Raw genomic sequence first — 26,979 nt, 5'->3', positions numbered from 1 at the left:
TTTGTGAAACTTTGAAGTGTGACTTTTTTTATTTTGGAAACCAAACTGAAACTTCAATTCAAACCAGCCAAATGAAGTTACACAGAAACAGAGCACAAGCTACAAAACAGAGCATAGCAAAAGGAGGTACACAGCAACAACCTAGACCACAAACCTAGACTTCGTTTAACTTGTTCCTTCAAATCCAGCCACATCTTCAATCCAATAAGGAATGATTGAAGTCCAGACATGTTCCTCGGCAGAGTGACTTTATTTATTGGGTTGTAAACAATGAGTTTTTAATTAATATTAAATTTACCATAAAGAGCTCATACGCATCTTTACACAGCATTGACGTTCATATTGTTCGCTGTCTATGTTTACAGCTTATAGTAATTTGATAAAGATTTGCCATCCACCTCTGTTTTGTAGAACCTTGTCATGAAGTCTGTCACGGTGAACTGCCTATAGAGAGCTGGTTTCTCTGATGATATTAGCTCTGGCAGCGGCCCACACAGGTCATCCCTATTGCCTACATTAAAGAAAACTGCAACTGAGACTCGTGGTTCATGGGAAGAGTTGGCCAAGACTCTATGCTCTGCACTTCTGTATACTTCATTGGATATGATCTGAAACGAATGGAATTAAAGTAATTAAAAAACTGGAGCAGTTATTTAATAATAGTCGTTTTCTTAGGTTCAATATGTGTTTTTGCTCATAGGCTAGCTTATTTTTTAAGTCAACTTTTGTAAAACTATGTTTTTATTATTATAATTTTTTACTTTCATACAGCTGCTGACAAATAACCAATCAATTTAAGTCACACTAATAAGAAGTGTTTGTTGTGGTTCACAAGAATAAAACTGGTTCACCTGAAGCAAATCTCCAACGTTTATAATAAGAGCTCCAGGAACAGGTTTAACATCCACCCAATCCTCACCATACTTAACCTGCAACCCACCAACATTGTCCTGCTGCAACACAGTCAAAACATCTGCATCCGTATGATATACAGTCCCAACCGTCAGATCAGGTTGTGGGCACTTGGGGTAGTAGTGACCCGCCATTGTTCTACCTTCCAAACATGTCATTTCCTTCAACCTCGATGTCTCTACTCCAAGCCCTTCACACATCAGCCCTGATAAAACCTCTCCTAGCCGTTTGATCTCTCGGTCCCACTCAATCACCTCATTTCTACATATCTCAGGGATTTGATCATGATCTGCCATCTTGGGACCCATTCTAAGGTAAAGGGAGTCCCTAGTAGTACAAATATAACAATTTTCGAATTTTATTACAATTACAAAAATTCTAACTATGAGATAATGTTTCTCAAAGGCATCATATATTTTTCAAAGAATATATTTCATACTATTCATGTTTTCGAGAACTGATAACATTAGTAAATAAAAAATGTTTTCCATGTTGAACACAAAATGATGGAAAATGCTTTATGCTTTTTTAAAATATAAAACATTTTTAAGATAAATCATGGCTTTGATTGCATTTGGCATTGGTTTAAAAAGCCATTTTATTTTACTATTTAACTTATTTTTATTATTATTTATGAATCTTACTATACTTTTTGTATTATTCATGGATTTCACTATATTATTTTAGTTAACTTTTACTTTTATTTAATTTAAAGTACTTTCAAATAAAAAGTTTACAGTTTCAACTAATTAAGCTGTATCTAAATGGACACGAAGTGTCTATCGACCTTACTCCTTTCAACTCTTCTATGCCTCACTACAACCTCCTCTAAATTGATGAGGTTAAATTATTTTACTTTTAAAATGATAAGATTTAATTTATTACTTTTAAAAATGTAAGGCTTAAGTTGTTACACTCCATTAAAGCATAAACTATAATACATAGGATTTAATATGTAATTTAAACCATTTATTTTGCGTGTTGCAAGTTGCAATGCAACAATACAATAGAAGAAAATTATATATTTCTATAATATTTTAATAGGAAAAAATTTTAAAAGGATAAACCAATATTTTTTTTTTTTAATTTAAAGGTCTGTATACGTACCTCCAACTTGCAGCTTTGGAGTTGTACAAATCCACGTTAGAAATGTAAGATACGCCTGTTCCTGGCCCTCTAGTGTAGAACCGCGCCTTAATCTCGGTTGGTTCCTCGTGGAACCCTTTGATTGATTCAATCGTACGGTCCAGAACTCCCAGGGGCACACCATGATTGATAATCTGGAAGAACCCGAAACTTGAACAGGCTTGTCTGATTTGGTCAACGATGAGGGAGCGGTTGTGGTGAGAGTCAACGCCAGAAAGGTCGATTGTGGGGATGACGAGGTCGGGTCGGGTTTTGGATCCGGGTTTGAGTTGGGACAGAACATCGGGTGGGTGAACGAAGAAACGAGGGATGGTGGTTATGCCGGAGTCGACAAGGCCTTTAACTCCGATCTTTGATTCGTCGAACTGCTTTACTTCTTTTACTCTGTCGTATTCTTCGTCGTTAACGTTGGTTGCCATGACTTCTCTCTCTCTTTTTCTTTCCAGTAGTTGCGTGTTGTGTTTTTTTTCTTCTTATGTTATTTCTTTTATGAGGAGGAGAGAGGTGGTTTTTTAAAAGAAACCAAAACAAGGAAACATGCAAGGAAACAATTGAAAATATTGTGGTCTTTTTTGGGTTGGTGAGGTCGTACGACACCAGACCAATCTCACAATTTTCAACCTCACATAATCACACTATTTGGACTTTGTGGGTAGCTTGAGTCATGGAGGGAAGAGTCATACGTGGACTTTGGGATGGGTAGCTTTGATTTCAGTTTAAAATGTAATTTAAAATTATTATATTTTTCAATCACAAAAAGTCAAAAACATCATAATTGTGAAAGGATTTAGAGTATTTGCAGTAGTAGAGTTAAAAAACTATAATGCTATTTTAGCTCCACCAATATATCAAAAAAGGCTTGCAGCAGTGGAGGTAAACTTATAAATTTTATATGATTTGCTACAGTGCACATCTATTTATAGATGTGCACTGTAGCAGACATCTAAAAAAAAAAAAATTATTCCAAATCCGATTAAAATAATACAACTCACTTTTTTTTTTTTTTCATTTCTTTTATTCTATCTCACCGTGCACTCTCATCATCACTCTCAAGCTCTCATCTCTCTCACCTCTCAAGCCCTCATCTCACTCATCAAGCTCTCATCTCTCTCATCTCCCAGCCCACGCCGTCGCCGTCCTAGCCCAGCCCACACCGTCGCTGTCCCAGCCGTCCCAGCCCACACCGTCGCCGTCCCAGCCCACGCCGTTGCCGTCCCATGCCATCCCAACCCACGCCGTCTGTCAAGCTCTCATCTCTCTCATCTCCCAGCCGACGCTGTCACCATCCCAACCGTCCCAGCCCACGCCGTCGTCGTTCCAACCCACGCCTCAACCCACGCCGTCCCAGCCAATCCACTTCAGGTCAGTGCTCTCTCTTCTTTTATAGTGAATTTTTTCATCTAGATGTTTGTTGTTTTGGCTTAATTTTTCTGGGTTTAGTGTTATTTTGTGGTGAAAAATGGTGTTGTTGCTATGTTGTTTTGGGCAAATGGTGTTATGTTTTTTGCTGTTTTTGCTGGGTATAACATCTAAATGGAGGAATGTATTGAAAAATTTCTGTTTGCAGGAATTTGTTGTGTGGTTTCTGTGGTCTCTGTAATTTGTGCAGGGAAGTTTACATGTTTTGTCGTCTCTGTAATTTGTTGTGTTGCACAAAACCACAGATTTACATTTGGGAATTTTCTGTGTGCAGGGAAGTTTACATTTGTTGTGTTGATATAAATGTCTCTGTAAATGTAAGTTTGTTGTGTAATTTGTCTCTGTAATTTGTAATATAAATGTCTATAAATGTCTCTGTAATTTGTCTATAAATGTAATATAAATGTCTATAACTGTAATATAAATGTCTTTGTAATATAAATGTAAGTTTGTTATGTAATTTGTCTCTGTAAATGTCTCTGTAATTTGTTGTGTTGATATAAATGTTAGTTTGGGAATTTTCTGTGTGCAGGGAAGTTTATATATATTTTTTCTAATTTTATGGAGTCACGTAGGGACACAAAGTTACGTAGAGATCTAACATTTATCACGAGTATCATGAACGGGGATATAGAAATTGACTCACAATTTTTGGGAACATCTCAAAATACTCCTGTGTCAGTTTTTGATTCTCCACCTCCACCTTCACCACAAGTTGAAAATGCCTCTTCTACAAAAGGAAAATGGGGCTCTAACTTTAGTGTAGAGAAAGATAAACTCTTAGTGGCAGCATGGCTCAATACTAGTGTTGATGCCATAAACAGTAATGAACAAACACAAAATACCTTTCGTCAAAAAGTTTGGGAATATTTCATGCAGTACAATACATCTGGTACCACACGTACTATTATCTCCTTGCTAAGTCATTGGTGAATGATTAGTGAAAAGACAAATAAGTTTTCTGGGTGTATGGCTCAAGTTAATGCACTTCATCAAAGTGGTATAACCGAAGAAGATAAGGTATAAATTATATTGCAATAGTGTTTAACATGTCCATTCACCAATAGTTTGAAGATATTAATCATGTTATATTTGTTTTAAATTATATTTGTGTTAACATGACCTTATTGAACATTTATGGCAATTGCAAGGTGAGTCGTAGGAACTTTCTTTTTTGTATGTTGAGAAGCATGAGTCATAGAAACTTGTGCGAGTGTGTGAGTTTTATTGTAATTTGGTTTGAGTTATGTATGTGAGCAAATCTATGGACTACATTGTTCTTGCTATAATATGTGTTCTATTTTATATGTTTTCTTATAAAGTTCCTCCATTTCATAGTTCACATTGTTCCAAGGTTGCTTCCGAACAATTGAAACGTGAAAGTTCAAAAACGTGTACAAAAACACCTTTGAACGTTTAGACCCCCAAATAACAACTTAATCAATTCAAGCAATATGTCAAACAACTAGTGTGCGGAAACTTAACATATGCTATCAAACGAAATTGATTAAATACTATCTAAGCCATAACAAAATAAAATCCACAGCAGATAATTTAAAGGCAAAGATAGAGGAAGGAAGATGCAAACACAAAGACAACACGCGATGTGTTATCGAAGAGGAAACCGAAGTCCTCGGCGAAAAACCTCTCCGCCGCCCTCCAAGCAGTAATCAATCCACTAGAAAATATAGTTGGGATACAAGGACAGCAATAGACCCTCCAAGCCTAATCTACCCAGTGCACCTAAGCCCTCCAAGCTTCTTGCTCCAACGAGGTTGCGCCGAACCTTTTTCTTTTCTAGCTTCCCGGATTCCGCTACTAGACCGTAGCATCAACCAATGAAGATTGGTTCCTTCCTAACTGCTTCCCAGAAATCCAAACAGCAGTCTCACAATGATGATGATGGTGAGAACCTGGTTTGGTATAAAGCCTCTCAAGGATTTGACAATGGAGAGGAAGAGAGTTGAGGAATTTGAAGAGATTCTAAGGTAAAGATTGTGGGTGAAACAATCTGGCTTTTCTTTAGGGTTTCTCTCTCAAAATTCTCTCTGGAAGCTCTCTTTCAATCGTGGGTAATAGGGGTATTTATACTTGGAGTGAAGAGGAATGTGAAACGTCAGAATTCTACAAAACAGGGGTGGCTCGCGGCTTGACCTCGCGGCTTGACTAAGTCGCGAGATCCAGTCGCGAGATAACCGTATGGCCAGTTGTCCTGTTTTGTCCTGTAGTGCTCCAGCTAGCAGACTGTTCACCTTCCAGCATGCTTGGCACGTGAGGTTGCTTCTGGCGGCTTGAAGCCGCGAGTCACCCGCGAGACCTAGCCGCGACACTCTGTTTTCTTGCACACTCTTGAGCAAACTTCACTCTATCTCACTCACTACCCTTACATCAAACCCACCTAAATACAGGGTTACTAAATGCTGAATTACAAGCAAATTTGGCACGGAATAAAGCCAATAAGATGGTTGAATAAATTCAACCTTACAATCTCCCCCTTTGGCTATTCCGTGACAAAACCCTAAAACAGACTCTAGACTTAACATGTGAGTTGGGAACAGTTGAACAAAAACTCACTCACACCTAACTCTAGAAGCTGTGAAGCACTTGAATCATATGAACATAATACTCCTGAAACACAACAATACACCATGATCATTGTAAGCAGAAAATTATAAAATGCATATGAAACAGGCAATATGTGATCAAGCAAAGATGGAGTTATGAAACAAACCATGGCTTGATCAACCAAGTGAACACCACAAGGTAGTGATCACAGTACTCATTCACACTTGGAATGAACACAAGGACATACAAGTTAACAAGCACAAGGCAAGACACTTGTATGTTCAACACTCAACCAATGCATAACACACAAGGTATATGCATCTAGGAACAATCCTACAAGGGCACAAGAGTGACAGTACATAAACCAAAATGCATAACATTTAGATTAAAGTACTGATTTCAACATAGTATAAAGGCTGCACTAGGCAAGGCACAAACCATAAAGCCTACAAACTATGCAAAAGACATAAACCCTAAAAGCTTACATAAGCACATGAGTACAAAACACAAACAGCCTGAATAACATCATCAAAATATATTGAAGTTTAAACCAAGAGTATATGATAAGAGTTAGAAACAACTATACACCAAAACACAGTGTATCAAACCCATATAAACATAAACTAGTACCCAACAAGTATAAATCTAAAAAACCATAAGTTTAGAGGATAAGACTTAGAGTTTAGAAACAATACACCAAAAACATAGTGTATCAAACCCATAAAAACATTAAATAGTACCCAACAAGCATAAACCTAAAAACCATAAGTTTAGAGGATAAGACTAAAAACAAAAGTATGAAAAAAGTATGTGTGTATGTGTGTACTCCCCCTATCACTATGCACACTTCCCTTTGGACTTTTCTCCCCCTTACTGAAAGCTCTCCCCCTTTTTGTCACGAATAGCTAAAGGCTCTCGTCCAACTTTCATTGAATATCATCTAGCTGATTCTCCATAGTCTCGAGACGCATTTGAACATGGTTGTTTGTGGAGTAGAGAAGTGCCACAAGCTCATCAACGCGTTTCTGAATATGCTCAAGTACACTGCCAGCTCTATCAGTATGAGGAGCAGTCGGTGCTTGCGGAATAGGAGCTGGTGAAGCTTCAGGAACAGCACGTGATGTAGATGTGGTATGTGCTGGTGTCTCTGAGTCAGGGGCAGACGGAGTGACTGGAGAGATGTGAGCACTCCTTGGTGATTTAGAGGAGTGACTTCTGCTAGCTTGAAGAGTGAGCAAGGAAATGGGACGTTGACGAGTCAACATTTTTCCATCTGCAGGAGGAGTAATGCCTTCACGAAGAATGAGCTTCATGATGAGACTGCAAAATGGAATAACTCCTCGTGCTGCAGATCGACATGCGGTCTTCCTCAAGATGTAGTAGATGTGAGCACATATGTCAATGGGAGCTCCTGTAATAAGGTCACAAAGAAATAGAGCTCTCCCAAGATTGATGAATGAATGTAGTGTTGGACAATGGGTAGAGATTGGTGAACATGATCAACTTCAGTGTGGTCAGCTCGGGTGCAAACTTTGCGGTGCTGATGGAGGTTCCTGCACTGGATACTTCATGATCGTATCCTAGGATTTGCAAAATTTCTCCAACTTCCGGATTTCGTTCATCGTAAGGAGTAATATTAACATTCCGAGGTCTGGTGATGCTGAGAAGGTCTGCGATGGAGTTTGGGGTAACACTGAACTCTGTTCCTCTGACCCAGAAAACGAGTTCAGGTCCAAGATCAGTTGCATTGGAAAAGCATTCTTTGACCAGCTCATCCATTGGGTCATCAAAGTTCCCGAACAAGTTTGCCCAATCTCGGTTCTCAAAGATTCGAGGGATGAAAGTGGTCCCTAAGGTATTAAACTCTACCACTCGTTCCACTATAGTGGTCGACTTGTCAAACACGTTTGAGTAGACGTGTGAGTTAAGAGGAAGTCTGAATCTATCCTCATTGGGGTCTTGAGAGGCCTGAGATGATAATCGAGTCCTTTTGGCAACTAGTGTTGCTGGTTCGTCAGCAATAATGTCTTTACCCCTGGAAGATCGACGAGACATCTGCAAGATAACATTCCCACAGCAAAGAACCAAACACCAATACCACACAAGACCAATGTCAACATGATTCAGTGTAAACAGAATATCAATATACAAACACAAATTGAAGATAGTGCAGACCCAATCAAACTACCAACAATATACAGGAGCACAAAATGATAGGAGCAGCAATATGGTGAAAGTGCACCAAGACATAGAAGGACAAAAACAACTAACACTTGTCGCTGAGACAGGTTATCAAGACCATGATATGCAAACAAATACAGCATTCGAACATTTAGAGCAGATAACATAAAATACTCCACCAGAGATATGAACAAGGAAAAATATTTCAACATGAAGAACCCAATAATCCATACTAGAGAACAAGGTTGAGATACAAACACCCAAAAAGGGTTCAGTAACCAATATCATTATCAGAAACAATGCTTAAGCAAGTGAAATGAGTAAGTCAAATAGACAACAAACTCATTTAACAAAAGATTTTCAGACTCAATAATAGGCAAATATCAGAACAATGAACATCACATTTTGACTGTTCAACATGAGAATAGATGAGAACAAAATCAAACAAGACCCGCCATACCCATTTCATAAGAGAGAAGTATTTCGTACACAATATCAACCCAAACAGCAGCAAGAAAAACCAGGAAAAGAGAAAATGAGATTGAGAAAGCATAAACCCTTACCTTTTCTTGATGATTTGGATAAGAAATGAAGCACCAATGAGGGTTGAATATGGATTCACAGAGTTTTTGGAAAGGAGGAAGTTTAGAGAGAAGATGAACAGTCATAAAAGTTCGAGGGAAAACTGAAAAAGGTTTAAAAACTGCTCCTGTTTCTGCAAAACACGCGTTTTTCGCGACTGGAATAAGTCGCCACACAGTCGCCAGCTCAAGCCGCCAAAACACACAAGACCAAAAATTTGAAAAATTTTTCTAAGTGTTTTTCGCGACTTGAAGTTCTACCCGCGAGTGAGTCGCGAGCTGAGCCGCGAAAATCTCTGAGTAACCTTGCGACTGGACCTTCCACTCGCGAACAAGTCGCCAAAAATTACCCGCGGAGACGCGACTGAGTCTCGCGACTTGACATACCCGCGACTGAGCCGCCAAAACAGGGCAAAACTGGATTTTTGAAATTTTCAGATTTTTCAAGCAAAATACTTTCCAAAAACACCTAAAATACTCAAAAATCTTTTTGTGCTTGAATTAACAAAGATTGAGCATGTGAAAACACATTTCATCAAGTACAATCACACAAATGAATATGGCATTTATTGAACATAAACTTGTGTGTTGTGTGTGGATATCAACAATGAGATAGTCCTTCGTCTAATGTGAAGTTTCAATAATCAATTCAACCAAGGCATACACAATTAGCACTAGATCATGTGACCCATCTCAATTATAGAAATATGTATATATGACCTCCCACATAAACTTGATAACATGATTTGGAGCTTTACATTTGACTCTACTTTCAATCATAACATTTGATCTTTTAGATCTTTTGAGTCAATCACCTCTCATTGTGAGAGTGATATTTGATATTTCACTTTAATGAATAAGCCTTTGGCTTTTTGAATAAACATTCACTTCAATATAAGGTCGCTTACCCTTTTTCCTAGTCAAATACTAGAATGTGCGACAGGCTTTTGCAGCTCAATATCTCTTTTCATTTGGAGATTTACATTTGGTGAGCTCTTTTTAACAAAACAAAAATAAAGAGTGGGAAGATATATAGACACAAGTCTATGCAAGTCTCAAGATCAACAAAACCATTCACTAATCATTCATGACAAGTTTGAAGATCTATTTACAACAATCACAAAGATTTCAAGATTTTTCCCACAGAGATATATGTGCATGAAAACAAGTAATGTTCGAAAATGCACAAAACCATTAGCACAAAGGTACAAGGCAAAAGAAGTTTTGAGACAAAAGCTCAACAAAGTCAATCAAGCTTTTTGATTTTCTAATTTTTATGTGGTTTTTGGATTTTTGACACAATAAACAAAAAGATTGATATGACAAAATTAAACAAATTCACAAGTAGACAAGCAAACGATCAAAACAGCAAAAATAGCAAGCAAAACAAACAAACATAGTCACAAAGCATAGGAAGTATTAATGCATGGACATGTTGTAATACTTATGCATGAGTACCCTTATTCACCCTCACGTCACTTGCGTTTGGGGTGATTTCCTTATAGGATTGGGTACGGGAGTTAGGGCTTTCAAACCTTCGTGAGAAGCTCTCCAAGCAGTTGGTGAATGCACCAATCATCTTCATCACGTTCATCATTCCGGGATCACCATTCTGATCTCTAGATTGATCTCCAGCCCAAATTCTCCTATCATTTCTAGGTCCTCCTGACCTTTGAGGAGTTGCACTATTCTTTGTTCTCAACTTTTGGCAATTCGGTCGAGTATGCCCTTGAAGTCCGCAATAGTGGCACACATAAGTTCCTCTAGGACCTCTTTGTGGTCGAAGACGTGACTTGGCACGAGATTCAGATCTGTCTGTAAACTGATTGCGAGGATTTAACATCCGTTGGTTCACCAAATTCTTCTTCTCCTCCATCTCGAGCTTCTCACCAGTAAGGTTAGCTACAACTGGAGCTTCAGCCTTTACAAACTTCACTCCTTTACTAACATTTCCAGACGAACTACCTCCTCCGGTATATCCCAATCCGGATTTGTCTGAGAAGCTCTTTTGAGATGAAATAACATCATCTAGCTTCTTGGTGGTAACCCTCTCTACTTTAGCATTAGCTTGCACAACCTCACTCTCAAGAAACCTTACTTTTGTGTAAGCTTCGGACAACTCTCCATTCAGAGTTTCTATCTCACACTTGGCCTCCCTATATCGGATTAGGAGACTTTTGTAGTCCTCCTCAGCCTTCTTCATTTTTCTCACAGCAGCCTTGGCCACCTTTGTGTATTCCCCGGACTTCTCCAAAAGTAAGTTATAATTCTCCTGAAGATTCGCGTTGCTTCCATCTTCTTCAGCATCCGATTCTTCAACAATTCCTAGTGATTCATCATCACTATGTTCTCCAAGGTCTTGCACAAGCAGATTCAGTTCATCTGACGACTCAACATGAGCAATAGTCATAAAAGCTGAATAGTTCCCCTCTCCATCACAGCTCTCTTCAGACTCTGAGTCAGACGAATCCGAGTCACTCAAGGTCGTGGCATACACTTTACCTTTCGATTTCAAATAATTCGGACATTCCTTTTTGAAGTGTCCATGCCCGTTACATTCGAAACAAGTGACACCTTGTGTAGGTTGGGATTCTTTTCCATCTTTCCTTTTGAATTCCCTTTTCTCCCTTCCAGAACTTTGGAATTTTCTTTTATCATCAAATTTCCCATTATTTTTGAATTTCAAAAACTTTTTGAAATTTTTGACAAGGTATGCAACATCTTTGTCAACCACATCTTCTCCCGATGAGTCTTGATCTTCCACCTTCTCATTAATGGTCTTTAGAGCAAGAGATTTACTCTTCCGTTGATTGGGCAGTGACATCTCATAAGTCTGCAGAGAACCCACCAGCTCTTGCACTTTGATGTCATCGAGGTCCTTGCTCTCTTCAATTGCTGTCACTTTAGCTCGAAAACTTTCCGGCAATGATCGAAGGATCTTTCTTACAATCTTCGAGTCCTCCGTTTTCTCCCCCAAGTTGAACTTGCTGACAACCACTTCATTTAACTTGCCATAGAAAGAGTCAAAAGACTCATCCTCACTCATTTTGAGCTCCTCAAACCGAGTGGTCAGCATTTGTAACTTGGTGTCTTTCACTTTCTTCGTGCCTTCATAGGTTGTTTCTAAAATCTCCCATGCTTCTTTGGCCACGGTAATATGAGAAATCCTGTGAAATTCATCTGGAGACACACCACAGAAAATAGCATTGAGTGCTTTACTGTTAGCATTAGATGCAGCAAGTGCTGCCTTATCCCATGTGGATTTTGCTGCCTCTGGTTTGGTCCAACCAATCTCAACAGCATCCCAAACGGATTCATCAATAGAACACAGAAAAGCTCTCATTCGAACCTTCCAAAAAGCATAATTACTACCATCAAAATATGGAGGTGCATTTAGGGATTGAGACCTATCCATATCAAAAGGGAGTCAAGGATCACACAATGGTAATGAAACCAATATCAGTGTACCCGCTCTGATACCAATTGAAAGTTCAAAAACGTGTACAAAAACACCTTTGAACGTTTAGACCCCCAAATAACAACTTAATCAATTCAAGCAATATGTCAAACAACTAGTGTGCGGAAACTTAACATATGCTATCAAACGAAATTGATTAAATACTATCTAAGCCATAACAAAATAAAATCCACAGCAGATAATTTAAAGGCAAAGATAGAGGAAGGAAGATGCAAACACAAAGACAACACACGATGTGTTATCGAAGAGGAAACCGAAGTCCTCGGCGAAAAACCTCTCCGCCGCCCTCCAAGCAGTAATCAATCCACTAGAAAATATAGTTGGGATACAAAGACAGCAATAGACCCTCCAAGCCTAATCTACCCAGTGCACCTAAGCCCTCCAAGCTTCTTGCTCCAACGAGGTTGCGCCGAACCTTTTTCTTTTCTAGCTTCCCGGATTCCGCTACTAGACCGTAGCATCAACCAATGAAGATTGGTTCCTTCCTAACTGCTTCCCAGAAATCCAAATAGCAGTCTCACAATGATGATGATGGTGAGAACCTGGTTTGGTATAAAACCTCTCAAGGATTTGACAATGGAGAGGAAGAGAGTTGAGGAATTTGAAGAGATTCTAAGGTAGAGATTGTGGGTGAAACAATCTGATTTTTCTTTAGGGTTTCTCTCTCAAAATTCTCTCTAGAAGCTCTCTTTCAATCGTGGGTAATAGGGGTATTTATACTGGAGTGGAGAGGAATGTGAAACGTCAGAATTCTACAAAACAGGGGTGGCTCGCGGCTTGACCTCGCGGCTTGACTAAGTCGCGAGATCCAGTTGCGAGATAACCGTATGGCCAGTTATCCTGTTTTGTCCTATAGTGCTCCAGCTAGCAGACTGTTCACCTTCCAGCATGCTTGGCACGTGAGGTTGCTTCTAGCGGCTTGAAGCCGCGAGTCACCCGCGAGACCCAGCCGCGACACTCTGTTTTCTTGCACACTCTTGAGCAAACTTCACTCTATCTCACTCACTACCCTTACATCAAACCCACCTAAATACAGGGTTACTAAATGCTGAATTACAAGCAAATTTGGCACGGAATAAAGCCAATAAGATGGTTGAATAAATTCAACCTTACAAAACGATAATAGGCTATCATGATAATCGAGAAATTGTTTTAGTGCCCGTTTGGATTTAGCGTTTTCCGCTGAATCCTAGGCTGCATTTTCTGATTTTTTTTTTTTTCCCAGCCGCACTATTTGACCAAGTCAATCGTGAACAGTGCACTCATGCACTGTTCACGGACCCATCAATTCCACTTTTCAGCAACTTTTTCATTAAAAATGGGTTCCACGACACTATTCACACATTTAAAATTTATTTTGCTACAGTGTTTTCAGTTTCAGCAAAAATAAGCTCAATCCAAACGGACCTTTAGTAAAAAAAAAAATGTGCACTGTTCACGGACCCATAAATTCCACTTTTCAGTAATTTTTTCATTAAAAATGGGTCCCACAACACTATTCACACATTTAAAATTTATTTTGTTATAGTGTTTTCAGTTTCAATAAAAATAAGCTCAATCCAAACGGACTTTTAGTAAAAAAAAAATGTATGAGTATAATTTGGGGTTAAAAAAATCACTTGTTAACACTAGATGATTATTTGCTATCATGTGGCGGCGGCGGCGGTGGAAGAGTCAGTGGCGCTGGCAGTGGTGGTGGCGGTGGTGGCAGCGGCGGTAAAAGAGTCATCGATGGCAGCAGCAGCGGTGGCGGTGGCGGTTGAAGGTGGTTGTGATTGTTGTTTATTGTATATGATATATTATTTTATTATAGTAGATATATTATTTTATCGTAATAAATATATTATTTTATTGTGATGTTTATATTATTTTATTGTGTTAAAAGCTAAAATAGATCTATTGCTACAACATGTATGTAGGTAAAACAGATAAAGTAACTTTTGGTGGGGCTAAAAAGCTAAATTTTTAGCTCTACTGCTGTGGATGCTCTTATGCTCAAATATTATTTCACCCACAATTTGAAGTTGCAATATTTTCTACTTTTTGTTTTATTTATTTATATATTAGTGTGTAGTCTCGTGCTTATACATGAATGCAATTAATAATAATCACAATTACATGGTTCAAATTATACATGGTATTAACTTACACTTTTTAAACCATATATTTCTAATATATGTAATGATTTCTCATTATATATATATATATATATATATTTAAATGATTTAATATTTAATTGGTTTTAAACTCTTCAATTTATGCACCCAATAATTAACTTGCAATAAAAATTAAAAACTTAGATAATCACGTGATGGAAAATTGGACTCCAATTTAGAACTTAATTGGAATTGGACTTTTTGATTTTTATACTCAATAATTTATTTGACACGAACTTTAAAATTAAATAGGAAATATGGCGCAAAATTGCGAATCTAATTAAAATCTAATTGGATTTTTTCTAAGCTTTCCTTTATATATATATATATATATATATATATAGATTATTGGATTTGTGAAGATAGAAAAATTATCTTATAAGAAATTATGATGAAATTTCTTTCTCAAAATTTGTGTGGGCCTCCCATACCTAAATTAAAACTACCCAAAAAGATGTATAGTAAAAAGATAACAACAAATAATAATTCAAGTTGTAAACTAATCACATACATACAAAGAAAATATACAAATAAGTAAATTGCAAAAATGTACTAAAAAAATACTGAAAATTGCGTAAGGAAAGAAAGCCTTAAAAGTCTTTGAAGATGAATTTCTATTATATTAATATTGTAAAATAGAAAGAACCTGTAAGGTTGAATTTATTCAACCATCTAATTGGCTTTATTCTGTGCCAAATTTGCTTGTAATTCAGCATTTAGTAACCATGTATTTAGGTGGGTTTGATGTAAGGGTAGTGAGTGAGATAGAGTGAAGTTTGCTCAAGAGTGTGCAAGAAAACAGAGACTCGCGGCTGGGACTTGCAGGTGACTCGTGACTGCAAGCCGCCAGACGCAGCACACGTGCCAAGCATGCTAGAAGATGAACAGTCATGCTAGCTGGAGCACTATAGGACAAAACAGGACAACTGGCCATACGGTTAACTCGCGACTGGATCTCGCGACTTGGTCAAGCCGCGAGGTCAAGCCGCAAGCCACCCCTGTTTTGTAAAATCCTGACGTTTCACATTCCTCTCCCACTCCAGTATAAATACCCCTTTTACCCACGATTGAAAGAGAGCTTCCAGAGAGAATTTTGAGAGAGAAACCCTAAAGAAAAACAAGATTGATTCACCCATAATCTATACCTTAGAGTCTCTCCAAATTCCTTAACTCTCTTCCTCTCCATTGTCAAATCCTTGAGAGGCATTATACCAAACCTGGTTCTCATCATCATCATCACTGTGAGACAGTTGTTTGGATTTCTGGGAAGCAGTTAGGAAGGAACCAATCTTCATTGGTTGATGCTACGGTCAAGTAGCGGAATCCGGGAAGCTAGAAAATAAAAAGGTTCGGCGCAACCTCGTTGGAGCAAGAAGCTTGGAGGGCTTAGGTGCACTGGGTAGATTAGGCTTGGAGGGTCTATTGCAGTCCTTGTATCCCAACTGTATTTTCTAGTGGATTGTTTACCGCTTGGAGGGCGGCGGAGAGGTTTTACGCCGAGGGCTTCGGTTTCCTCTTCGATAACACATCGCGTGTTATCTTTGTGTTTGCATCTTCCTTCCTCTCTATCTTTGCCTTTTTATTATCTGCTGTGGATTTTATTTTGTTATGGCTTAGATAGTTTTTAACCAATTTTATATTATTGCATATGTTAAGTTTCCGCACACTAGTTGTTTGACATATTGCTTGAATTGGTTAAGTTGTATTTTGGGGGTCTAAACGTTCAAAGGTGTTTTTACACGTTTTTGAACTTTCAATTGGTATCAGAGCGGGTACACTACTATTGGTTTCACTACCATTGTGTGATCCTTGACTCCCTTTTGAGATGGATAGGTCTCAATCCCTAAATGCACCTCCATATTTTGATGGTAGTAATTATGCTTTTTGGAAGGTTCGCATGAGAGCTTTTCTGTGTTCTATTGATGAATCTGTTTGGGATGCTGTTAAGATTGGTTGGACCAGACCTGAGGCAGCCAAATCCACTTGGGATAAGGCAGTACTTGCTGCATCTAATACTAACAGTAAAGCACTCAATGCTATTTTCTGTGGTGTGTCTCCAGATGAATTTCACAGGATTTCTCATATTACCGTTGCCAAAGAAGCATGGGAGATTTTGGAAACCACCTACGAAGGCACGAAGAAAGTGAAGGACACCAAGTTACAAATGCTGACCACCCGGTTTGAGGAGCTCAAAATGAGTGAGGATGAGTCTTTTGACTCTTTCTATGGGAAGCTAAATGAGGTGGTTGTCAGTAAGTTCAACTTGGGGGAGAAAACGGAGGATTCAAAGATTGTAAGGAAGATCCTTCGATCATTGCCGGAAAGTTTTCGTGCTAAAGTGACAGCAATTGAAGAGAGCAAGGATCTTGATGACATCAAAGTACAGGAGCTGGTGGGTTCTCTGTAGACTTATGAGATGTCGCTGCCCAATCAACGGAAGAGTAAATCTCTTGCTCTAAAGACCATTAATGAGAAGGTGGAAGATCAAGACTCATCGGGAGAAGATGTGGTTGACAAAGATGTTGCATACCTTGTTAAAAATTTCAGAAAGTTTTTGAAATTCAAAAATAATGGCAAATTTGATGATAAAAGAAAATTCCAAAGTTCTGGAAGGGAGAAAAGGGATTTCAAAAAGAAAGATGGAAAAGAATCCCGACCCACACAAGGTGTCACTTGTTTCGAATGTAACGGGCATGAACACTTTAAGAAGGAATGTCCGAATTATTTGAAATCAAAAGGTAAAGTGTATGCCACGACATTGAGTGACTCGGATTCATCTGACTCAGAATCAGAAGAAAGCTGTGATGGAGAGGGGAACTATTTAGCTTTTATGACTATTGCTCATGTTGAGTCTTCTGATGAGTTGAATCTGCTTGTACAAGACCTTGGAGAACATAGTGATGATGAATCACTAGGAATTGTTGAAGAATCAGATGCTGAAGAAGATGAAAGCACAGCAAATCTTCAAGAGAATTATAACATACTCTTGGAGAAGTCGGGTGAGTACACAAGGGTGGTCAAGGCTGCTGTAAGAAAAATGAAGAAGGCTGAGGAGGACTACAAAAGTCTCCTAATCCGATATAGGGAGGCCAAATGTGAGATAGAAACATTGAATGGTGAGTTGTCCGAAGCTTACACAAAAGTGAGATTTCTTGAGAATGAGGTTGTGCAAGCAAATGCTAAAATAGAGAGGGTCACCACCAAGAAGCTAGATGATGTTATCTCATCTCAAAAGAGCTTTTCAGACAAATCCGGATTGTGATATACCGGAGGAAGTAGTTCATCTGGAAATATCACTAAAGAAGTGAAGTTTGTAAAGGCCAAAGATCCAGTTGTAGCTGACCTTACTGGTGAGAAGCTCGAGGTGGAGGAGAAGAAGAATGTGGTGAACCAACGGATGCTGAATCCCTATAATCAATCTGTGGGCAGGTCTGAATCTCGTGCCAAGTCATGCCCACGACCACAAAGAGGTCCTAAAGCGACTTATGTGTGTCATTATTGCAGACTTCAAGGGCATACTCGACCAAATTGCCAAAAGCTGAGAGCAAAGAACAGTGCAACTCCTCAAAGGTCAGGAGGACCTAGAAATGATAGAAGAATTTGGGCAGGTGATCAATCTGGAGATCAGAATGGTGATCCCGGAATGATGAACGTGATGAAGATGATTGGTGCATTCACCAACTGCTTGGAAAGCTTCTCACGAAGGTTTGAAAGCCCTAACTCCCGTACCCAATCCTATAAGGAAATCACCCCAAACGCAAGTGACGTGTGGGTGAAAAAGGGTACTCATGCATAAGCATTAGAACATGTCCATGCATTAATACTTCCTATGCTTTGTGACAATGTTTGTTTGTTTTGCTTGCTGTTTTTGCTATTGGTTGTTTGCTTGTCTTCTTGTGCATATTTTTTTTATTTTTTTTGTCTTATCAATCTTTTTGCTTCTTGTGTCAAAAATCCAAAAATCACATAAAAATTAGAAAATCAAAAAGCTTGATTGACTTTGTTGAGTTTTTGTCTCAAAACTTGTTTTGCCTTGTACCTTTGTACTAATGGATTTGTGCATTTTCGAGCATTGCTTGTTTTCATGCACTCATATCACTGTGGGAAAAATCTTGAAATCTATGTGATTGTTGTAAATAGATTTTCAAACTTGTCATGAATGATTAGTGAATGGTTATGTTGATCTTGAGATATGCATAGACTTGTGTCTATATATCTTTCCACTATTTATTTTTGTTTTGCTAAAAAGAGCTCACCAAATGTAAATCTCCAAATGAAAAGAGATATTGAGCTGCAAAAACCTGTCGCACATTCTAGTATTTGACTAGGAAAAAGGGTAAGCGACCTTATATTAAAGTGAATGTTTATTCAAAAAGCCAAAGGCTTATTCATTAAAGTGAAATATCAAATATCACTCTCACAATGAGAGGTGATTGACTCAAAAGATCAAAAAGATCAAATGTTATGATTGAAAGTGGAGTCAAATGTAAAGCTCCAAATTATGTTATCAAGTTTTGTGGGAGGTCATATATACATACTTCTATAATTGAGATGAGTCACATGATCTAGTGCTAATTGTGTATGTCTTGGTTGAATTGATCATTGAAGTTTCACATTAGACTAAGGACTATCTCATTGTTGATATCCACACACAACACACAAGTTTATGTTCAATAAATGTCATATTCATTTGTGTGATTGTACTTGATAATATGTGTTTTCACATGCTCAATCTTTGTTAAATCAAGTACAAAAAGATTTTTGAGTGTTTTAGGTGTTTTTGGAAAGTATTTTGTTTGAAAAATCTTAAAATTTCAAAAACCCAGTTTTGCCCTGTTTTGGCGGCTCAGTCGCGGGTATGTCAAGTCGCGAGCCTCAGTCGCTCTTCGCTGGTCATTTTTGGCGACTTGTTCACGAGTGGACGGTCCAGTCGCGAGGTTCACTCAGAAATTTTCGCGGCTCAGCTCGCGACTCACTCGCGGGTAGACCTTCCAGTCGCGAAAAACACTTAGAAATTTTTTTCAAATTCTTGTTCTTGAGTGTTTTGGCGGCTTGAGCTGGCGACTATGTGGCGACTTAATCAAGTCGCGAAAATCGCGTGTTTGGCAGAAACAGGAGCAGTTTTTAAATCTTTTTCAGTTTTCCCTCGAACTTTTGTGACTGTTCATCTCCTCTCTAAACTATCTCCCTCCCAAACACTCCGTGTTCTCATCTCAAATCTCCATTGTTGCATATTTACTGCTCAAATCCTTCAAGTCTCAGGTATGGGTTTTCAGTTTTGAACTCATTTCTACTTGATTTTGTGTTTTTTTCCCTTTGATTTTTCGCATCTGTTTGTGTTTTGGAAATGGGTTTGTGTTTCGGATTTTGCTCCTTGTTCTTGCTTAGCTTGCGAATGCTGCTGCTAGAATTTAATTTGATCTTAGTTGTTTCCTTATTGCTCTTCATCCTGTGCTTAGCTTAGTGTGTCTTTTCTTTTATCTGAACTTGAGCAAATTGTTTCAAATTGTTCCAAATTGTTCCGTTTGAGGTTGTGAGTTTTTACAGTGATGAATGTGCATGCTCTATTGTGTAAATCCATTGGGTGCATCTGTTAGTTTCACAATGCTGTTTATGAGCCTTATCATTTTCCATTATCTGTCTCATTGTCATATATCTGTATTTAGGATAGTTTCTATATCTGATGATTTTATATGTGTTTCCTATCTTAGGCTTGTTTATCCATGTGTTTTTTTTTTAAGTAGCTTATGATTTAAGTGTTCAAAGTTTATTTGTTTGGCTGAAATCTCTTTGTTAAACTACATGGTACTGACTAGTTCTGCACATATATTACTCTATACTGTTGTGGCCTCTTCTGATTGTTCACAGATGGCTCCCTCACCTCCTAAGAAGAAAACTCCTGCAAAGAAGGCTGACAAAAGATTGAAAATGGATCCTAAACTGTTTAGGTCAGTTCATCACTTTGAGAGATACAAGGATAACTTCTTGAAAGCAGGAATTATTCAAGAAAGATTTGTAGATTTGGAGGACTTGAGACAAACCTTTATCCCCAATTGTTTTGAAGGAAGAGGATGGGAAAAGCTTCTGAGTGATTTCCCTGTAGTGTGTGAACCCCTGATTAGGGAATTTTACTCAAATGTTGTGATAAAGGAGAATGAGTTAAGTTGCTGGGTTAGAGGTAAGGAATTCATTTTGGATGCACATGTCATAGATGATGCATTAGGCCTTGAAGGATTAGAAGATGAGGAATTTATCAACTACAAGGATAGGAGTGTTTCTATTGAAACAGTTCAACAAAGGATAGGTGGGCAGAGAGAAGGGAAATGTTTGAATACCACTGCCTTTCCAGTGGACATGAGGTGTCTAACAATCATCATGATGTTTAACCTCTATCTCATTAAAAAGTTGACTACAATCAATTGTGCTAGAGCAATCTTTCTGATGGATCTCAAAGAAAAGAATTTCATAGACATAAGTTCCCACATATACGACACCATTGTGGATGAGACAAGAACAACCTCTAGGCCAAAATTGATCTTTCCCAGTTTGCTGATGAGGATTTTTAGAAGGAAGGGTGTTCCAATCCCTCAAGACATCAGTCCCATGTCCACACCTTCTGCAATTAACAAGCTTACCTGCAAAAGGATAAGTGTTAGGCTTCCAGGAGAAGAAGATGAAGGTGATGAAGGAGAAGGTGTCCCAATGGATACTGAAGCAGAGGCAGTAGGGCATGCATCAACCTCAACACCCAGGAGGAGTGGCAAAAGACCCAGAGCATCAACTTCTTCAGATACACCTCCAGATGCTTTCCAAATCATTCTGGAAAGACTTGATGGGATCAGAGAAATCCAGACTGAGCACTTTGAGAGGATGAGAGCCATGCAGGACCAGATTGATGTTTTGTCTGCAAAACTTGACAGCTTCACCACTCAGCCTGCACAGTGACCCTTTGGCCATTCCAGTCAAAAAGGGGGAGATGTTTCTGTTGATAATGACATTGATGATTGAGAAGCAGAAAAGCAGCTCTTAAGGGGGAGTAATGTGTTGAGGGGGAGTTGTCAAATTCAAAGACTTTGTTTATATATGTTTATGTTTTGAGTACTCTTAGTGTTTGTATGGGTTTGATACACTGTGTTTTTGGTGTATAGTTGTTTCTAACTCTTATCATATACTCTTGGTTTAAACTCTAATATATTTTGATGATGTTATTCAGGATGTTTTGTGTTTGTACCCATGTGCTTTTGTAAGCTTTTAGGGTTTATGTTTTATGCATAGTTTGTAGGCTTTATGGTATGTACCTTGCTTAATGCAGCCTTTATGCTATGTTGAAATCAGTACTTTAATCTAAATGTTCTGCATTTTGGTTTATGTACTGTCACTCTTGTGCCCTTGTAGGATTGTTCCTAGATGCATATACCTTGTGTGTTATGCATTGGTTGAGTATTGAGCATACAAGTGTCTTGCCTTGTGCTTGTTAACTTGTATGTCCTTGTGTTCATTCCAAGTGTGAATGAGCACTGTGATCACTACCTTGTGGTGTTCACTTGGTTGATCAAGCCATGGTTTGTTTCTTTACTCCATCTATGCTTGATCACATATTGCCTGTTTCATATGCATTTTATAATTTTCTGCTTACAATGATCATGGTGTATTGTTGTGTTTCAGGAGTATTATGTTCATATGATTCAAGTGCTTCACAGCTTCTAGAGTTAGGTGTGAGTGAGTTTTGTTCAACTGTTCCCAACTCACATGTTAAGTCTAGAGTCTGTTTTAGGGTTTTGTCACGGAATAGCCAAAGGGAGAGATTGTAAGGTTGAATTTATTCAACCATCTAATTGGCTTTATTCCGTGCCAAATTTGCCTGTAATTCAGCATTTAGTAACCCTGTATTTAGGTGGGTTTGATGTAAGGGTAGTGAGTGAGATAGAGTGAAGTTTGCTCAAGAGTGTGCAAGAAAACAGAGACTCGCGGCTGGGACTCGCGGGTGACTCGTGGCTGCAAGCCGCCAGACGCAGCACACGTGCCAAGCATGCTGGAAGATGAACAGTCATGCTAGCTGGAGCACTACAGGACAAAACAGGACAACTGGCCATACGGTTAACTCGCGACTGGATCTCGCGACTTGGTCAAGCCGCGAGGTCAAGCCGCAAGCCACCCCTGTTTTGTAAAATCTTGACGTTTCACATTCCTCTCCCACTCCAGTATAAATACCCCTTTTACCCACGATTGAAAGAGAGCTTCCAGAGAGAATTTTGAGAGAGAAACCCTAAAGAAAAACAAGATTGATTCACCCACAATCTATACCTTAGAGTCTCTCCAAATTCCTTAACTTTCTTCCTCTCCATTGTCAAATCCTTGAGAGGTATTATACCAAACCTGGTTCTCATCATCATCATCACTGTGAGACAGTTGTTTGGATTTCTGGGAAGCAGTTAGGAAGGAACCAATCTTCATTGGTTGATGCTATGGTCAAGTAGCGGAATCCGGGAAGTTAGAAAAGAAAAAGGTTCGGCGCAACCTCGTTGGAGCAAGAAGCTTAGAGGGCTTAGGTGCACTGGATAGATTAGGCTTGAAGGGTCTATTGTTGTCCTTGTATCCCAACTGTATTTTCTAGTGGATTGTTTACCGCTTGGAGGGCGGCGGAGAGGTTTTACGCCGAGGGCTTCGGTTTCCTCTTCGATAACACATCGCGTGTTGTCTTTGTGTTTGCATCTTCTTTCCTCTCTATCTTTGCCTTTTTATTATCTGCTGTGGATTTTATTTTGTTATGGCTTAGATAGTTTTTAACCAATTTCATATTATTGCATATGTTAAGTTTCCGCACACTAGTTGTTTGACATATTGCTTGAATTGGTTAAGTTGTATTTTGGGGGTCTAAACGTTCAAAGGTGTTTTTACACGTTTTTGAACTTTTAGAACCAAACCCAATAAAAAAAATAAAAAAATAAAAAAGGAAAGATGTTAACAAAAAAATTCATAAATCTTGAAGCCTTGAAAATCACACAATAAAATAGTCATAAAATTTGAGGCAATTACTCACAAAAATATATAGAAATTGCATAAAATTGCTAATTACAAAAATAATCCCTGTTTGATATAATCTACCACTTTCTTCTCATGAAGTACATTCCTTCTTCCTTCTCTTTATCAGAAGTTTATCGTGGTTAGCATTAAAAACTATCATATTTTTATAAAATTGATTGTAGGAAGTTTTTAGTGTAACACATACATGATGATTGATAAGCAGTTTTTATTATTATTTAGGAGAAATTATATTTTACCATCCTAAACTATGCACCAAATTACACTTTGCACCCTAAACTATTCAAATGCACACTTTACACCCTAAACTATCATACTTTGCACCCCAGTGTTACTTTTGCTGTTATGTTTGATGAAATCTTGTTGCACATGAGAAGCATGTGCTTCTTGCTTAGGTGGAACAAACTTAAAAGACTAAAACACTTATCTTCAAAATCAATTAAAACAAAAGCCAATTTTATCTACATCTCTTTGTCTCGTGTGCATCCCTCTCCCAAATTCATATTCTTCTCAAAACCTCAATTCCCACCTAACCCACCTCACTCATCGTCTTGTCCCTCTTTCTGTCTCGCATGGGTGGGACAATCCATTATATTTTTTTAGCAATGCTGTGGCACCAGCATTAGTCATATTTTTTCCCTTGTACTTGTCCCAAAATAGAAGAAATTTAATGTAGAAAAAACTCAAAAACACCATTGTTAAAGAAATGATTTCTGACAACTAGAATGTATTTTTAAAACTAAACAGGCATTAAGTAAGATTAAAATCATTGCAAATCAATATGCCAGTGGCCAATTTTATCCATTGACCTCAAGAGAAAGGGAAAAAAGAAACTTATAAAGTCAGATACTTGTAATTATTGGGCAGAACTTGAGGTTTTGAGAAGAATATGAATTTGGGGAGAGGCATGCACGCGAGATAGAGAGATATGGAAAAAATTGACTTTTGTTTTGATTGATTTTAAAGATGGGTATTTTAGTCTTTTAAGTTTGTTCAACCTAAGCAAAAAGCATATGCTTGTCATGTGTAGTAAGATTTCGTCAAACATAACAACAAAAGTAACACCGAAGTGCAAAATGTAATAAGTATGATATTTAGGGTGCAATGTGTACATTTGGATAGTTTAGGATGTAAAGTGTAATCAGGTACATAGTTTATGGTGGTAAAGTGTAATTTCCCATATTATTTAAAATTGAAAAAGAATGAGTGAAAGACGTAAGTGAGTGGGATTTTAAAAAGTTTTAGATTTTAATATGGAGCACAACTTTAGATATATATTGTAAGTGAGTGGGAAGTAGGATAGATATCGATAGATATATAATCAATAAAATAAAACATGAAAAAGAGTTCTTTTATTTTTATTTTTTTATTTTTTTTATTTAAAGAAAGATGTAAACCTGTGTTTTTTTAATCTATATCTATCCTAAAAGAAAAATAAATAAATAACATTCATTTCAATTTTCTAACTAAAAAAAAAATGTTCCTATATATATATATATATATTTTTTTTTTTTTTTTAAAAACCACTTTTTTTTTTTAAACATATCCTTATCCCATATTTCCATGTAGTTTCTATTTTTATTTGTTATTTTTAAAAGATTATCCCATGTAGTTAATAGAATATCTAGTTATGCACTACTCTTTTTTCATTTATCTAGTGGTAGAAAAAAAAAATTTGTTTCCTTTTTTTAATTTACCTATAATTTAGGATTTTTATTTAGAGACCACAGCTTAAATGGCTTGAAAACTCCTCAAACAGTAGTATATAGTATAGATTAAGGTAAATTACAAAGCTGGTAGTGCATATATAGATGATGTTACAACAAATAGGTCTAAAATCAATCATGGTGGAAGGCTTAGAGACCTTAGGGACAAAGGTTTTAATAGTGGCATTCCTCATCCAATAATTTAGTTGAAGAGAAGAAAGAGTGTACAACTTATGTAAGGGTGTGCATGGGTCAAGTTAAGGGGATTTTTCAACCCAACTCACCATAGTAGGTTAAAAAAAAATCCAACTCAACTCAACCCATCACAAGGGTCCAACCCAACCCACATGGATTGAGTTGGGTTGGGTTGAACTCATGGATTGGACAGTTTTTTATTTTTATATTACTATTATTACTAAATTGAGTAGAATATATATATATATATATATATATCTCACCTACTACTTGAGTTGATGTCAAAATATACATGAACTAGTATTCTAACTCAATTATAAACAACATATATCCAACTTTTTTTTTTTTTTTTTTTTTTTTTTTTTTTTTTTTTTTTTTTTTTTGAGAATGATATATCCAATTGAGTTGATAAACAAAATATACATGAACTAATATCCCGACTCAGTTATAAACAAATAGAAGTGGAGTGGGAGGCGACATAGAGAGAAATAAGATTGTTAAGGTTTGTGAGGTAATTGGATTTTATATAGGAAGAGCCGAATATGGGAAAATATTAAATAAAAATTATTAGTTATATAATATATCTTAAAAATATATAATTTAAAATTTAAATATATAGGTGAGTCGGGTCGGGTTAGGCGAGTTTGTGATTGTTATGAACCGAACCAAACCTAACCCACTATTAAAAAATTTTTATAACCTAACCCAACCCACCAACCCCAAAAAACTAACCAAAATCAGTGGGTTGGGTTGGGTTGAGTCAATTTTGGCCGGTTGGCAAGTGGTTGCACGCCTCTAAAGTTATGAATTGTTTTTTACTAGAGTCATTCTCCTTCTCCTGTACCCTTCTTATTGGATGGGTTTTTATATAAAAATTTGATGTCTTGCTTCTCGATTTGGCCGAGCCTGGATTTCTTATGGTCCTATTCATATATTATATTATATTTCATTCTTTTAAGCATGGCCCAAGCTCATGTAACGTATTGGGTAAATTAAGGAAGTGTGGTTTGAAAGGTAATGGGTCGGTTTCTTTCAGATTTTTTGCATGAGCTCAACCCATGCATTTTACCAAAAGTGAGCAAGGGACATTAGGAGCACCTCAGGCTCATAGAAGAGGTCTTGTACCTGAAATTTTCACTCTAAAAGAGTTTTTGTGTGGGCCTCCCATACCTAAATTAAAACCACCCAAAAAGATGTATAGTAAAAAGATAACAACAAATAATAATTCAAGCCGTAAAGTAATCACACACACACACACATATATATATATATATATATATTATCACTATCGTCTATACGTGCAGCTGTTCAAAAATTTCTGTAGGAGTTGGAGTGACTTATTTTATCTTTTTCTGTAATGTAATTTATTTTATCTATGGATGTATGTATCTTTCTGTGCCACTGTTATAATGAGAGAGAGAGAGAGAGAGAGCCCAGGTGGTGATCCCTCCCACTATTTCATCGACAAGGCCTTTAACTCCGATCTTGGATTCGTCGAACTGCGTTACTTCTTTCACTCTGTCGTATTCTTCGTCGTTAACGTTGGTTGCCATGACTTCTCTCTCTCTTTTTCTTTCCAGTTGTTGCGTGTTGTGTTT

General features: G+C 37.6%; 1 protein-coding gene across 2 annotated transcripts; it reads right to left on the bottom strand.

Moving 5' to 3' along the window:
* Positions 1-26,979, bottom strand: LOC115978808 (1-aminocyclopropane-1-carboxylate oxidase homolog 4-like). Of its 2 annotated transcripts, XM_031100681.1 has the most exons (4): positions 26,851-26,979; positions 2,020-2,393; positions 852-1,239; positions 1-608 (listed from the first exon to the last, which is right to left on the bottom strand). In XM_031100681.1, exons 1-4 carry the CDS (start codon positions 26,932-26,934, stop codon positions 360-362), a joined length of 1,095 nt encoding a protein of 364 aa, XP_030956541.1. In that variant the 5' UTR covers positions 26,935-26,979; the 3' UTR covers positions 1-359. The 2 variants fall into 2 exon arrangements, with proteins under 2 accessions (XP_030956541.1, XP_030956539.1); XM_031100679.1 differs by lacking the exon at positions 26,851-26,979 and having other exon boundaries at positions 2,020-2,584.

The sequence above is a fragment of the Quercus lobata genome, chromosome 3 (assembly GCF_001633185.2).
Source record: "Quercus lobata isolate SW786 chromosome 3, ValleyOak3.0 Primary Assembly, whole genome shotgun sequence".
In the NCBI taxonomy this organism is placed as follows: domain Eukaryota; kingdom Viridiplantae; phylum Streptophyta; class Magnoliopsida; order Fagales; family Fagaceae; genus Quercus; species Quercus lobata.
Note: the sequence above shows the minus strand (reverse complement) of the source record. Positions and strands in the feature narration are given on the sequence as shown.

What these genes read in the sequence shown, in the direction of transcription:
- LOC115978808 (XM_031100681.1), bottom strand. Translation starts at nt 26,934, where the DNA reads ATGGCAACCAACGTTAACGACGAAGAATACGACAGAGTGAAAGAAGTA. An exon ending in TCCAAAGCTGCAAGTTGGAG is followed by an intron (nt 1,240 to 2,019) that starts GTACGTATACAG and finishes TTGTACTACTAG; the next exon opens with GGACTCCCTTTACCTTAGAA. An exon ending in ACGTTGGAGATTTGCTTCAG is followed by an intron (nt 609 to 851) that starts GTGAACCAGTTT and finishes CATTCGTTTCAG; the next exon opens with ATCATATCCAATGAAGTATA.